Raw genomic sequence first — 15,889 nt, forward strand, 5'->3', positions numbered from 1 at the left:
TCTTCCTGATTTTTTCCTGCCATAAGACATAGTCGTACTCTCTTCCTGATTTTTTCCTGCCATAAAACATATTCATAACCTCCTCCTGATTTTTTCCTGCCGTAAGACATAGTCATAACCTCTTTCGAAGGAATGTGGAGTTCTAGTTCCTCATAGCAGAGAATGGTATTGGAGACCAAATTCTGGACACTAGAGAAGCACGTGAGAGTGGATGGAGGGCAACTACAGCTGTTGTTGGACTATTTATAGAAGTGATAGAGCTGGAAATGTCTACATGAGTTCATGTTGATATTTCTTATCTAGCTCATCATGTTGTTCTACCAAACCTGTTCTATATATGATTTCATTGACCACTTAGATTTTCTCCTATGTTAACGACATTCTAGAAGGGTGAGATAAGGGGAGACTGATGAAGGCTGGACGCATTGGTCACTAGGTGGTAACGATTTGGGGGAAGAGATGTGATTGTATTGAATGTAAAGATTATGTAAGAGTCAATCATTTATTCATTTAAGCCTGCTAAGTGCCAGGCCTTATGCTAAGCTTTAATGATGATGTCTCTACTCTGTGTAATCTGTAATCTGGCAGTGGAGGCATGCATGTAACAAATAATTTTACAATAACTGAAGTGAGAACTTCAAATGAAACATAAGGGTGTTCTGAGAATGTGTTGTAGGAGCACTTAACCTATTCTGGGGGTATTAGAGAGTTTAGACAGAAGGGAGCAAGGAAATGGCACTTGGCAGGTAGGTGGTGAAGAACAGTGAACTGTGTTCAGAAGGAATTTGCTGTATTTGGAGGCCTTAAAGGGCCCACATAGACAGAAGGTGAAATTGTAGCTATTAAAGGCTTGTTGTTTTTAAGGAAATAATTTATTACTTTTTCTTCCAAATCTTTGTGAATTAAAAAAAAAAAAAGAATTAAAGGATCAAAGTCTACGGATTGTTATTTCAGACTAAAATGCAAAAGAGGGGAGACTGGCTGTCGTAATGTCAGTGTTTGTTAGCAAATTAGCACTGACATTGTTTAAAACAAGCTCCCTCAACTGTGTATGATTGCCTCAGAGATGCTGCATTCATGCATCACCCATGGTTTTTCCCACATACTTGGGTCATTAGTTGGCAAGGCATTGGAATGGTACAGCGTTTTTTTGGGTATGTGTATTTTTTTCCCCAGGTCAACTGCTATGAAAAGAAAAATTTTCAGTTTGTTTCTTGAGGGTAGGAATCATGGTGCGTTTTCTGGTATTCTTCTTAGCCTCTCAGCGCACTGCTTGTATAGAACAAACGCTTGATGTGTATCGTTTGATCAGTTAGTTTGCTGTGATGGTTAAGTGTGTCCATGGACCGATCCTTGCATGTCGTCATTTACTTGGTAGCTTCTTTCTTAACACTGTGAGTTTTTGCTTTTGTCTATTAAAAAGTTGCAGTCTGAGGCATGCAAGTTCAGGAGGTGGTGTCAAAAGAATACACTGTTCCAGGCGTGTGGAGCCAAATGAAGTATAAATAAAGTATGGCATGTCTAAAAAGTAACCTGGCTTTGAGTGGATTGATTATCTTTCAGAAAGATTACCTAAAAACTCTCTTAAGTTACAACTAGAAGTGTATTCAAAGAATAGATCTTAACACATCTCTCTGGCGTGGACTGAAAGCAGATGGGATAGGTGAAGATTTGAAGGAAGAGTGATGTAGAAGCATTGCCAGGAGTGTGAGAAATCTAGATGTATATTTATTTCTGTCTGAAGGCGGAAGACCAGACGACTGCTAATCCCTTCAATTTTATTATTATTTTGCTGAGGAAGATTCATGCTGGACTAACATCCATTGCCAATCTTCCTCTTTTTTTTTGCTTGAGGAAGATTAGCCCTGAGCTAACATCTGTTCCAGTCTTCCTCTATTTTATATGTGGGACCCTGCCACAGCATGGCTGGTGAGTGGTGTAGGTCCGTGCCTGGGATCTGAACCTGCGAACCTGGGCTGCTGAAGTGGAGCACCCAGAACTTTAACCACTCAGCCACGGGGCTGGCCCCCTAATCCCTTCAATTTTATGGTGAATTTAAAGTTTTCTAAACACTTTCTGCTACATGTCTTTGAATTTTTACCACAACCTTTTGAGGTGGATTGTTGGAAAGGGCTTATGACTTGACCCATTTACCCAAAGAGTAAGACACAAAGAATTTGTTTTCATTGCCTGTGGGCATATAGCTTGTCACCAGTAAAGCTGAGACTAGTATAAAACTCCCTTTTCTGGGTAATTTTACTAAACTCCAGACAAGGCCTATCCTGATCACCTCATTAAAATTGTTCTTTCTCACACCACACACTCCTGCCTCCTCCTGCTTATTTTTTTCCCATAACACTTATCACTTTCTAATATAGTATGTCAGTTATCACTTTTTATTTGTTTGTTCTGACTCTTCTACTAGAATGTAAGCTGCACATGGGCAGAGAATTTTTGTCTATTTCATTTACTGATATATCCCAAGAACCTAGAACAATGCCTGGCACGTAGTGGGCACTCAATCAATATTTGTTGAATGGATGCATGTGAGCTGTAACAAGTTTTCTGGGGTTGGAATCAGCTAATTTTGTTCATCGCTCAGCAGCCTTCCTGGAGTTCTCCTTCTCTTCTATATGCTGTTAGATTGGCATTATAAATTACATAGGAAGCACTTATTTTGGAAAACAAATAGCTGGAATGTTGAATATCTTGAATTGTTATGTCAATGGTATTTTGAAAAAATGGGATGCTATCAGTTTAATGATATTTCTCAAAATAATTATAATGAGTAGAGCTAGACAGTCTTAAGGGTCAAAATAATTCAAATGGATGGAGTTAGAAAGATTTGAGTCATTTAATCTAGCCTTAATTTTATACACATGAGGAAACTGACTTAGCAAGTTAGGGCACTAGTCAAGATCATATTGCTATGTAGAGCTGAATAGAATTTTTTATTTTCGTAACTTCACAAGTTCAGAGCTCCTTCCTGGTGTTCTCTGACATTTGTTTTAGAAGTCCATACCCACATAACACCTGTAGTGTTAGAGTTCTTCCTGAGAACATTCTGGAATGGGTTACGGTAGGGTATAGGAGTGGTGGAAATAGGTATTGAGCCTTTTCCCACAAATATCTGGAATTTAAATTTAAGGCATTGATTTTAAGGTGGTAAAATATTTAAAATAATTGTTTAAGTTTTATCTATGGGACCAGTAAGGTGATTTCCTCATCTTGTTATGAGGGTACCATAAAACATAATGTTTTTCTGTTTAATTTTCCTTGTGCATTTATTAGCTGGAATGAATCATTACATTGTAGTCTTTGAGGCAAGGATCTCTGTCTTCTATGATTTTGGTAATTCTCCCCAGTATCTGGTAGATAGTACATTCTCATATATCTCTGATATCTAGTGGTCATCTGAAAGTTGAGTAATAGATAGGAAACATTTGCATAATGAGAGCATTGTTCACTCTTGTTCCTGGTAGACATTTCAAAGGAAGTAATCAGAAAGAATTGCCCAACATCGTCTTATCAGCCTTTTCCACCTGGATCATTATAGAAGGCAGACAACTTAGAGGTGGGAGAGGCTGGGGAAATGTTTTTATTGGAACACAGAAGCACTGTCTTTTCTCCCCTACCAGCTTGGCGTAAAGGAAGAATCTAGTTGGCTCAGTTTTTCTAAGGAAAACAATATTCCTTTGTGATTGGATATGTTCCAGGAAAATAAACTCAAGTCATTTAATGAAGAGTTATATCTGAATATACATTTAGTTTATCCCTGTGTTAGATATTGCAATCAGCAGCTCTTAGCATGTGCCAAATTTATAGCCCCTGTGTTGGAGATAAACATTTCAAAGAATAGACTTGGCAGCATACCTTAGTAGAAATAAGGGCTAGAGAGGGTTAAATATGTTTGTTTTAGTTTGTGGCAAAATAGACCACCCAAATGTATAATGGTGCAACACAACAGAACTTTATTACTTGCTTATGCAAGAGTTTTAGATGGGTATTCCTGGGTGGCAGGTGGGTTTCCTCTACAAAGTGAATTGGGGACCTAGGCTCTTTCTATCTAGTGGCTCTGCCACCCCCCCAGGGAATCACTGCATCCTGCTGGTGAGAGGGGGAGGGGACATGGTGGGGGCTTACCTTCTTTTTTTAAAGTCTTAGCTTGGAAATGGCACACAGCATTTCTCCTCGTATTTCATTAACTAAAGCTCAGTCACATGGCCACGCCTAACAGTTAGGGATGAAGGGAAATGTAGACTAGTCATGTACCCAGGAGAAGGAAGTGATAGATATTTTTCAGGATTTTCTTTCTCTCCTTTTCTTGTTCCTCCGTCCCTCCCTCCCTCCCTCGTCCCTCCCTCCCTTCCTCCCTCCCTCCCTTTCTCTCGCTCTTTTTCTTTCTCTTTCTTCCTTTTTACTTTGTATTTTGAGTTAATTTTGGGCTTTAGACTTGAGAGATGCAAAGCTATTCCCTGAACACCTTTCTCCCAGCTTCTCTTTATGTTAAAATCTACATAACCGTAGGACAATTTTCAAAACCTGGCCCAGTACTATTAACTAAACTACAGATATTATTCAGATTTCACTAGTTTTCCCCATAATGTCATTTTTTCTGTTCCAGGATCCAATCTATTTAGTTGTCATGTTTTGTTAGTCACTTCCAATCTGTGATGGTCCCTGTCTTTCCTTGCCTTTTATGACCTTATCACTTTTGAGGAGTCAGTAATTACAGGTCAGTAATCTTGTAAAATATTACTCTACTTGGGTTTGTTTGAAGTTTTCTCATGATTGGATTGGGGTTATGCAGTACTTGGAAGGCTCCCATAGACCAGAGGTGGTCTGCCTTTCTTGGTGCCTCATATCAGAGTGTACATGATGTCAGTATGTATTATGGGTGATGCTAACCTTGATCCCTTGGCTAGGGTGATATTTGCCAGAATTCTCCACTGTAAAATTACTATTTTCCCCTTTGTAATTATCAAATATTTGGGAGAGATACTTTAAGAATATGCAAATATTCTGTTTTCAGCTTAACCAGTAATTTCAGCACCCATCAAGGGATCTTGCCTGCAGCAGTTATCGCTGTGGTATTCTAATGGTGATTTTCTGTTTCTCTTATTAAAAAATAGATTTTTGATGGATATCTGATGGTTACACAGATATTAAGGATTCCTGCCCTGCTCCCAGTGCCTCCCATTTTGGAGATTAAAGCGACCATGGTTTAAATGATGTGCAGTGGTGTGAGGGTGGATTAGAAGAAGATGAAGGGGTGAAAGGGTAAGGGATGTACTGCCACAGCCTTGTAGTACTTGGATATGGTCCAGATAGGAAGCTCCCTGGAATGGCAGTAAGAAAACCTGGGTTTTAGTTACAATTTTATTAGCCCAATATAAGCGGGTACTTTTACTCGAATTTTCTAATGTATAAAGTAAGGACAGTTCTATAAACCATTTAAGGTAATGGGTGAGAATGTAGTACTCTGAATTACTAGGAGGGTTAAAAGGTGGTTTATGAATTCAGGGTATCCTTATGCCTTATTAAAATATAGGTATTTTAAAGTAGCAAGTCTACTTGTGCTTATTAAAAAGGACCAAAGCTAACATCTATTGGACATTTACTGTGTGCAGGCACTGTGCTGAGTGCTTTACATATATTCACTAGTTTAATCCTCTCACACCTTTATGAGGACAACATTGTTACCCCACTGTATAGATGAAGAACTTGAGGCACAAGGAAGTTAAATAACTTGCCCCAGGTCACACAGCTAATAAGGGGCGGAGTTAGGATTCAGACTACTGTGGTCTGGCTCCAGAGTTTGCCTTCCTAACCACTCCACTATAAACATGTGCCCTGGTTACAGCCATTGGCAGGACCGATGCTCATTGGTGTGGCCACGCCAACTGCTTCTGTTCTGACTGCTCAGCGCCTCTGCCCTATAGGTGGTTCAATATTTTGGGTATAAGCCTGGCCACTGATGAATAAAAATTTTGGTATTTCCTAATTATGTTTGAATTGAGCAAGTATTATATTTGACAGCACAAGCAGAACTCAGGAAATAGTTTCAGGCATTTATATTTATGATTGGAGGCACAGTAGCTTAAACATTGACATGAACACAAAAGTATTGGGCATGTGTTTGTAATTTATTCTTCCCAGTTTTGAGATGTTAACCCATGCTTGTCTTTGGCCGCAACATATAAGTAGTATGGTTCTTGTTTAAAAGTGATTAGATGTGTAGTTAGGTGTGTTACAAAGAAATCTAAACAGGGTCATCAATGTTCTCCTCCTTCTGTAAGTCTCACACCTGCTTGGTGTTTTGGCTGCTCCTTGTAGAATCTGGTTCAGTTTACAGTTCTGCCTATTTTCTTCTCAGCCTGCCAAGCATTTCTGGTCTAACAGAAACTGCTCAGTTTCTGAGGGTTATGTGAATGGCTGGCATATCCACTGTTGGGAGTCTCTGGGCTGCACCACGGAATTATGTTCACACACCTTAAAATGATTTTGATATTATTCCTGCATTCAGCTGTTCTGCTTCAATTCACCTTGAACTCTTGACATGTATATCAAAGATAGGAGGTTCTCCTGCAGCAAGTAGAGAGAAGTCATAGGAAAAGCTCGGGCTGAAAGTAGGGGAGCTGGACTTGTGTTTTGGCTCTGCCAGTGATTTACTGCGTTTCCGTGGAAAGAATACTTAGCCTCTCTGGCCCTCTGTTTTCTTATCTACAAAGATCAAAAGGACCTCCTCCAGGTGCGGCGTTCTTTCGTTCAGTGCTAAAGCAAGTTTTACTATGGTTTGGTTGGTGATTTGCTTGTCTTGCCGTTTAAATAATTGTCAAATGTAGTTCTTAGATAATGCTGGTGACAGAGGGCTGTGTTTTCATCCTTCCAAGGAAGAGAAACAGCAAAACATGAAATTGTGTAAAACTTGCTTTGAAGATTCATATAGTACCGTTTGTTGATAAGACCGAAGAAAAGTGGCATGCTGTATTTCGTCGAGTCTTAGAGACCACTCATCATAAAACATATCCCATTTTCAGAGAGTTAAAATGTAAAATTCATTCCAGCTAACAAATGCACAAGGAAAATTAAACAGGAAAAATATGTTTCATGGTACTTTGATAACAAGATGAGGAAATCACCTTATTCACTCCACTGATAATTATTTTAAATATTTTATTACCTCAAAATCAATGCCATAAATTTAAATCCCAGGCCTTTGTGGGAACAGGCTAAATTGATATGACACACTGGTATGTCTTGGATTTGATGAGATGTGGTGGGAAAGCCACAGCTCCCTATCACCTGAGCATTGATTAACCTGCAGCCTTGTCTAACTTGCCTGACCCGGATAGGTCTACATTTTTACCACATGGTCTGTTCCAGAGCTGCTTATAGACAAGCCAGAAATATGGAATAGAGTGTAACTGACTAAGTGTGCCTACCTAGTGAAGCCATGTTGGGACTCAAAGGCTCAGCTCAAAATGATGATTTCAGAGAAGCCTTGCCTTTTCTTCCCATCTCAGAGACAAACACTCTCCTATATCCTCAGAAGACCTCGTACATAATTCTATCATAACACAGCACATTTAGTTTGGTAATTACTTGCTTTCTTTTCATTTCTCCTACTAGACTATAAGCTAACCAAAGGCCTCTTAATGCTGTACAGGAGTGACATACAGCCTGGAATACAGTAGGCATTCAACCATGTTTATTGAAGGAATAAAGATAGGAAAGTAGAAAGGAAAGAAGGGAGACTCCTTGTGAATTATGGGGGAGGTTTTTAGATTACTCAGGCCACCACTCATCACCAGGAAAGATGATGCAAAATGAATTTTAAGTGAAGATTTAACTTTGAGGTAACAAAATTATTCAATAAACCACGAAGGAAAATCAGTCACATTATTTAAAGTCAGGACTGATTTGGGTGAAAAAAGATTGTATTAGACTAAGCTCCCACCATCAATCTCTGCCGAGAACCAACGTCACAGAAGAATCTTTTGATAAAGGGTGGTTTGCTCTGACACTAAAACTAGCTGTGTGATTTTGGGCAATTACCACACCTCTCTGTACTTCAGTTCCCTAATCTATGAAATGGGAATAATCATAGAACCTGATAGGATTGCTGTCAGAATTAAATCCTGTAATGTAGGTAAAGCACTTAGCACGGTGCCTGGCAAACAGTGAGAGAAGGAAATAACTGTTAGCCATTATTTTTATCACCTGTGTATGCATCATCAGTGGGCAGAGTTGAGGACCAAAGAAAGTGTTTTATTGGTCTGTAATTTGGGAATTTTTTCTAGGTGTTTTTTTTTTAAGTCAAGATTATAGTTTAAGAGACAGCTTCCTTATTTCATTTCCTTAACTTTCAGCTCTATATAAGTACTCCCTTACTTAAGAATTATCATTCTTCTCTCAGGGATCTCCCCCTTTGCTAATGCTACATTCTCCCCTCTTTTTCTTTTTCAGTGACTTGCTTGCTCCTTTTTGCCAATGGACAACTCAGCATTTGAAATGCATGGAGATGCAACACAGAATGTTTTGTCTGTGGGGAAGATGGACACCATCTCCAGAATGGTAAGGTGGGGTTTGCATCTTGAGATTAGTTCCCCTAATGCCTTTCCGCAGAGCTCAGGAGAGAAGCCCTCTTTAGACCAGCTCTCCTCAAGTGACCCTCTGCAGACATCTCCTGCTCTGAATATTTCCTGATTTGCCTTCTTTCTCATAAACTCTTAACTCACACCTTCTTTAGCTCTTTAATAGCCCAACTGTCTACAAATTGTTGCTCATGGTATTAATGAGTTATTTAATGTTCAATATAATGCCTTCATTCAGTGTTAAACTGAATATGTTGATAAGTGATTATGCTATACAAAATACACCCTTTAAGAATGTTAAAGTACTAAGACTGTCCAGGTTAGAGTTATGAGTGATCAGAGATCTGCCTATCAGAGAGAAAGGCCAGAACTCAGAGGGCAGTGGGACAGGAGACTGACATCAGTACGTATGAGTATCATTTTAGTGGTCAGAGGAATGAGGGCAAATTGGTCCAAAGTTTAGGGTGTGTATTTGCTTGGCAGCTTTCAGTAATGTGGATTGTAACTCACAGAAATAATCCTGTTGTTTTTAGCGTATATTTGTGATGTGAAACCAGGAAATAGTAACATAGAAATACGTGGAAATACTGTGCTCAGACTTAGTAGATGGGATAGTAGCTCATGTAGGTAATATGTGGAAGGAGGGGAGTTTAATGAAGCTGTTTGAATGAAGGAGGGAGGGACAGAGAGACTGAGACCTGTCAGGCCACTTGTTTACTGGTATGTTACTTATTCCCATGCCAAGTATCTCTACGTGTAAACATGCATATGTACATTCTGGGACTAAAAAGTTCTTAGAAAATACTTTTTATAACCTTTGTAATTTTCAGGTAAAGAAACTGGTAAATAAGGGCTGACTGAATTGGAATGCATTTTACGTATAAACTTCACTGCCTACTTAATTTTCTAGTAATTTATTCTGTGCCCTGGTTCCTCATATTTTTATTTTTATCCTTGTTTATTTGGATGTCAACAAGGTATATGGGATGTGTGTGTGTGTGTGTTTTATTTACACTCATATTTACACATGCATTATTTAACCGAGTATATTTATCCCACAAATGCATGCATTAGGGAAAATAAACCTAATTGAGAAAGCAGGCAATATTTCTAATGCATCAAGAGTAGAGAATAATGGCTTCCTAATTTCTCCTAGGAAAAGAAGAGGCAGTGGTCATTGATGAGTGTTTTCCTGGTGTGTCTCCTGGCCTGCACCATTACCACTGCAGTAGGAGTACTGATTCTCTCCTTGGTTTATGTTAACAACTCTCAGCCCCATTCAGAAGTTCATTTAGTACCCGAAGCCCAGCCTCTGCGAGCAACGACGATTCCCATTGTTCAAAAGGCTGTTGATCCAAAATTCCAGTTTCTTAATCATTTACCTAAATCCAAGGTATGAATCACACATAGTAGGAAAAAGAATCGTCTATTCTAAATGGCAATTTCAAAACTAAGTTTCCATTGCATGTTTACTAAGCTTTGTTCTCTCTTGATTGGAAGGACCCAGCTGTGGGCCATCTGGATGAAGGGAGGTGAGGGATAGAGAAGAGGGCAAGTTGGGTTGCTGTTGGCCCCAGGCAGAAATTTTCTGTAGTAGTTAGTTCTATGTCTGGCTGGAGGGGAGAAGTGCAGGTGGACAGATGGAAAGCCCTCTATTCTCTGGCCAAGACAGGTATCTCTTTTTATGTCTAACATGGACTAGACTAATAACTCTACATGTACCACTGTTGTCATTCTCGGAGTCTTGCAGATCTAGTCTTCCTTTTTTTGGAGGGGGACACTCCAGTATTCACCTCACCACCATTGCCTTTTCCGTTTTGCCTCCCTCTTACTCTGTAGGCCGTGGTGGCCTCACGTTCCTCAGGAGATGGCCTCCATGCTCATGGTCACTTGCTTCTGACTTTTCAGGTGTTTGAGTTCCCTGGTGGTGCCATCCAGTGGGCCCGGTACAGGAGCAATGTCAAAGACTATCTCAGCGTTGAAGAAGAGGCCTTTGGCAGCAGCTTGAACAGTCAGAGATCACAGATGACTCTGGGGACCCTGAGAATAAAAAGCAATGGCCTCCGGGCCCCTCATTGGCACTTCAATGCTAATGAACACGGCTATCTCGTACAGGTATAACCAGTTTGCCCGCATTCTGCACTTCAGCATTTATGCTGTGTGTTGTCAGGCTATTATTTTAGTTGTTGCAAAACCTACTTAGCTAAGTGATAGACAACATCCAGCCTGCAGCTATGTATCCAGTTAGAGTAGTTTAGCAGTGCCTTGAAGCATTAACCTGTCTGTTTGAATTATTCTTGGCATCACTTTGAACTTCTTTCTTCAGCATGAAATCACTTTTCATACACTGTTGTTAAAATAAGATCGCTCTTCCATCGTTTGAACCGAGGCTAAAACTGGTAGCTCTGATCTAATGATCAAAGAGACGGCAGCTTTCCTCTAAGGAAAAAGGCAGCAGCCGAAATAACAAACCAGTTTGCTGATGTTCACCCCAGAGTTCCTAAGATCAGGCCAATTGGATGCTCTTTTGCAGTTCAGACTTTTCAGAATTTTCTAGAAGTCAAGTGAAATAGAGCTGGAGGTGAATTGAGTGTACTTCCTTAAATTTCAAATAGTTCATTAATTCTAAAAAATATTTATTGGTTGCCTTCTGTATTCCAGACACTGGGGAAGCAGTAGTGGCTAAGTCCTCATAGAGCTTTCAGAGTCTGGTCTTACCTTGGTGAGAGATGAGGTCTTACCCTTATCTTGTTAAAGATCAGCCAATTTTATGTGACATATTTTCTGTTGTTTTAAAAAAACTACCTTTTATACTTGGGCAATTCATTCACTTTTAGAATTTACAACAGAAAGAGAGATTAGAGTTTCATCTACATGAGACCAAACGCTTTTTGTTTCTCATGAGAGAGTAGAGGCTCAGAAAGATTAAGTGACTTTTCTAAAGATAAACTATAGTTGTTGGCTGGACTAAGACAAAAGTCCATGTTTTCTGACTTCTCTTCTTTTCCACATATTCAAAATGTATAAAAAAGGATAATCTCCAAAAGATTAGTTTTCATGGCTCTGCCTGAATAATGACAGAGTGGTAGGAGGAAGGAAAGGCAATTAAGTGGACTTTCTTGGAGGGGGACCCCTAGAAACAAACTATAAGCTAGAGAAATTAATCTGGAATATGTTCCAGTAGGTAACAGGCCTGGGATCCAGCTCAGGCTGGGGAGGCTGTTCTCAGATATAATCTGAGCTTCTAAATTTGGGCTTGGATATTCTCTAGATCCCAGGAAAATTACAGGATCACTCACTCTCACAGTCAGGGTAAGGGACCAACCAATAGGATGTGGAGGAAGTCCCTCCAGTGCACACTCAGCCGTGGAGATTGCCTTTGCTTCTGAGTGTCTTCATGAAAGCCTTGGAAGGAGTGGCCCTGAGAGGAGCAGGGCAGCGGGGGCTGCCAGGATGTGTGGCCTTGCAGTGGCTGTCCCATTGGACAATGGGCTCTCTGCTCTGCGTCTGGAATAGTTGGTGCCCTGATATGAATAGATACACATTTCTGCTGTTCTCTGCATGTGAACTTACAGGGAGCTCTTTAGAGGTTCACCTTTCCCCTGCATCTTTAATACCTGTCTGGATCCGAGTTGTACATGTTTGTGTAGACAGAACAAAGATTCCTTTTTCATCTACCCTTGTTGATGCTGCACCATGTGACCATGAGTTTCTGGTAAAACAGAAATAATGGTACCTTCTCTACCTACCTCACAGGGTAATACTGAGGAACAGATGAGAGAATGAGAGAAAGGATACAATTCTGCATAAGCAGAATCAAAGTATGGTGCAGTTTAGATTCAGAGTGTGGACTTCCCCCCAGTCCCTGACAACCACCATTCTACTCTCTGCTTCTAGATAGTTTGACTAGATAATTGTGACAAGGTGATTTAACTAGGTAATTAAGTTTTAGAGATCTTCGGTACAACATTGTGTCTATAATTAACAATACTGTGTTGTACACTTCTTACCACAATTTAAAAAAATGTGTAGACTTTGGAGCTGGACTGCTTAGGTCCAAATCCCAGCTTTGCCATTGACTAACTGAGTAACCTTGGGAAAATTATATATTCTCTCTGGATTCAGTTTCTGATCTGTAAAATGAGGAAAATAATAGTACTTGCTTCATAGAGTTGATGTGAGGAATAATTGAGTTAAATTGGGTAAAGTGCTTAGAAGAAGACGTGGACACACAGTAAAAGCACTAAGTTGTTACTTACTATTATTACATTATTATTATTAAAATTATATGCAAATTTTTTCTTATCTGGAAAATACATAAGTATCTGTATGCATACACACACAAATGTGCACAGACATGCATGTCTATGCAACCACCTATGAGCAGACACATGTGCCTGCAGTCTTTTCAAACTCTAGAGCATGAACTTAGATCTCTAAATTCTCAATGGGGTGATATTGCCCCAAGAGGTCAAAAACTGGTTCTTGGGGGGCAAAAAAATCTTACTCTTTTGATGTATAAATATATGTACAGGACATAAGCAGTATGTGTAAACAGTATACAGATCTATAGTACATCAGTAGTGTTACAATTTCATAGAGTGGTGATTAGGGGAAAAAAACATCTAAAAGGGTACCTTGGAAGAGGGTAATGAAAAAAAGATGAGAAACATTGCTCTAAGGTGATGTTGCATGTACTTTTCTGTTGATGTTTCAGGGCACAGCGTGGATTGGGGTGGTTGACGATGGTGGTGTGGTTACCACGTACAATGTTACAGCTGGCCAGGTGATCTTCTTCCCTAAAAATACACTGCACTGGATAAAGAATGTGGGCAATGAAGACTGCTTTTTCTTACTCTTCTTTTCCACACACGATGAACTTCAGACCCTGGATGTTGATGATGTATTTTTTTCTACACCTGAGGACATTGCTGCCAGGTCACTTAAGGTCTGTACCACTGCTGAAAACAAATCCCACCATGAGGGTATGCACTACATAGGCACAAAGAGAGCACGCGTATTCGTGTCTCTAGGGCAGCAGTCAACAGGGTAACAGTTGGGTAATGGACTCAAGAATGTATCTTGTGTTCCTACCGAAGACATAAAACCTGTTGAAACTGAATTGCTCTTTATTTCCTTTATGAAGGACTTCTTTAGGAAACTGTAATGAACTGGTAGAAAGGTTATGATATAGTTGATAAAAATTACTATCATTTACATCTCTGAAAAGCCATAAGCCCATCTAGGGAGAAGTTTGCTACAGGTAATGTAACTGTGTTTTCTTAATCTAATGTAGAGAATCCCGCAGTTTTCCTGAAGAATAGCTACTTTTGATCTCTCCAATTAGTTATATTATCACTGGAGTGACTGCTGATAATGCTGGGTAGAGAGGGTCAGATGTGGATGCTGACAATGCAAATGGGTAATCAGAAGAATTGGTGATGGCCCATGAGTGGCAACTGGAAGGGGCTCTGTGGTAAATTTAGCAATTTATCTAGTAGGGTTTTGAGATTTATCTTGCAGTAGTGTCTAATGTTATAGGGAGAAGTAGAAGAAATGAGTTATTAGGGAGAGTATTGGTAAGCGTGGGAACCAGTATATATTTTTGCAGGAGTTTATATTGACCATAAAACACTAGCACATTTAAAACCAAAATACATTGAAAACTTGGAGGATTTTCATAAATGTCACAAGACTTAGGCTAACCTAGGTCAGCTCTTTTACTGGGCCACTGAAAACCACACTGGTGCCGATGCTACCCTATCCTCAGCTACCCACCCTTCTGTTGCCAAAATTTGTAGAATGTTTCACAAATATGTGGTTTCTTATATTTTTCAGCCTGAAGGTGGAATTAATTTCATTAGAACGTTCCATAAGCAAGAAGAGGATCAGGGGGTCAACCTTCCTCCCAACCTGGCAGAACTGGTTATGAATGCTAGTTATGCACAGTCTCCAGACAGCCTTGTGTGGAGATACTTTTATGACCTTAAAGGTATAGGATGTTATTTTGTGAAGCCTTTTTTAGTTAAGTATTTATATATGTGATTATATAGGTGTGCTAGATTGAGATATAACGTGGTTTTTTACAATGGGTCACAGTCAAGAGAAGTTTGAAAAACACATTTCTTAACAGAGTAGGAAATGTGAGAAAAGACCTGGAAGCAAAAGAGAATGTGGCAAAAGATTTCAAAGTGTGAGGGGGGTGTGTTGGGGTTGGGGGTGCTGCAGGAGAAGAGGCTGATGAAAGCGGAGAGGTCCAATCACGCAGGTTTTAGAAGCCATGCTAGTGGGTTTATACTTTATCTTGATGGAAAAGGGGAGCAATTAAGGGGTTATATATAGGACAGTGACACAATTAGGTTTTTAATTTATTATTTATTTATTTGAGATATAATTGACATATTAATTTCAAGTGTACAACATAATGATACAATATTTGTATATATTACGAAATAATCACCACAAGTCTAGTTAACATCTGTCACCATAGACAGTTACACAATTTTTTTTCTTGTGATGAAAACTTTTATGATCTACTCCTTTAGCAACTTTCAAATATGCAGTACAGTGTTATTAACTGTAGTTGCCATGCTGTACATTACATCCCCATGACTTATTTATTTTATAACCGGAAGTTTGTACCTTTGTGACCCCCTTCACCCATTTTCTCCACTGCCCACCTCTGGGGGATACCAGAACCTCTGGGGGAACCAATCTGTTCTCTGTATCTATGAGCTTGGTTTTTTTTTTTTTTAGATTCCGTATATAAGTGAGATCATATGGTATTTGTCGTTCTCTGTCTGACTTATTTCACTTAGCATAATGCTTTCAGGGTCCATCCATGTTGTCGCAAATGGCAAGATTTCATTCTTTTTTGTGGCTGAATAGTATTCCATTATATATATATGTACACACCACATTTTCTTTATACATTCCTCCACCAATGGACACTTAGGTTGTTTCCGTATCTTGGCTATTGTAAATAATGCTGCAATGAACATGTGGATGCAGATATCTGTCCGAGTTAGTTTTGTTTTTTGAAGTGATGACCCAGTGTGTCTGGATTGTGGAGAATGGACTGGAAGAAGCCAGTTGAGAAGCAGGGAGATGAGTTGGGGGACTCTTGCAGTCCCTCAAGTAGGGGATGATGGTGGCCTGCACTATGACAGTTGTGAGAGGGAGAGGATTGTTGCAAAGCAAAGAGAATTTAAAGAGGTAGGGCTGACGGGAGTTAGTTGACTGACTTGAGGGGTGAGGTAGAGATTGGTTTTTAGGATGACTCTCAAGTTTTC

General features: G+C 39.6%; 1 protein-coding gene across 1 annotated transcript in view; it reads left to right on the plus strand.

Annotated features, from left to right (window-relative positions):
* Positions 1 to 15,889, plus strand: part of LOC101398581 (uncharacterized) — a 43,090-nt gene that overhangs the window by 19,592 nt on the left and 7,609 nt on the right. Inside the window, exons 2-6 of the mRNA XM_004422554.3 lie at positions 8,470 to 8,577; positions 9,754 to 9,990; positions 10,506 to 10,712; positions 13,315 to 13,545; positions 14,436 to 14,589. Coding sequence (XP_004422611.1) covers positions 8,494 to 8,577; positions 9,754 to 9,990; positions 10,506 to 10,712; positions 13,315 to 13,545; positions 14,436 to 14,589 — 913 coding nt within the window. The 5' untranslated portion in view covers positions 8,470 to 8,493. The remainder of the gene's footprint in view (positions 1 to 8,469; positions 8,578 to 9,753; positions 9,991 to 10,505; positions 10,713 to 13,314; positions 13,546 to 14,435; positions 14,590 to 15,889) is intronic.

This window comes from Ceratotherium simum, chromosome 14 (assembly GCF_057802395.1).
Source record: "Ceratotherium simum simum isolate JZ-2026a chromosome 14, ASM5780239v1, whole genome shotgun sequence".
NCBI lineage: Eukaryota > Metazoa > Chordata > Mammalia > Perissodactyla > Rhinocerotidae > Ceratotherium > Ceratotherium simum.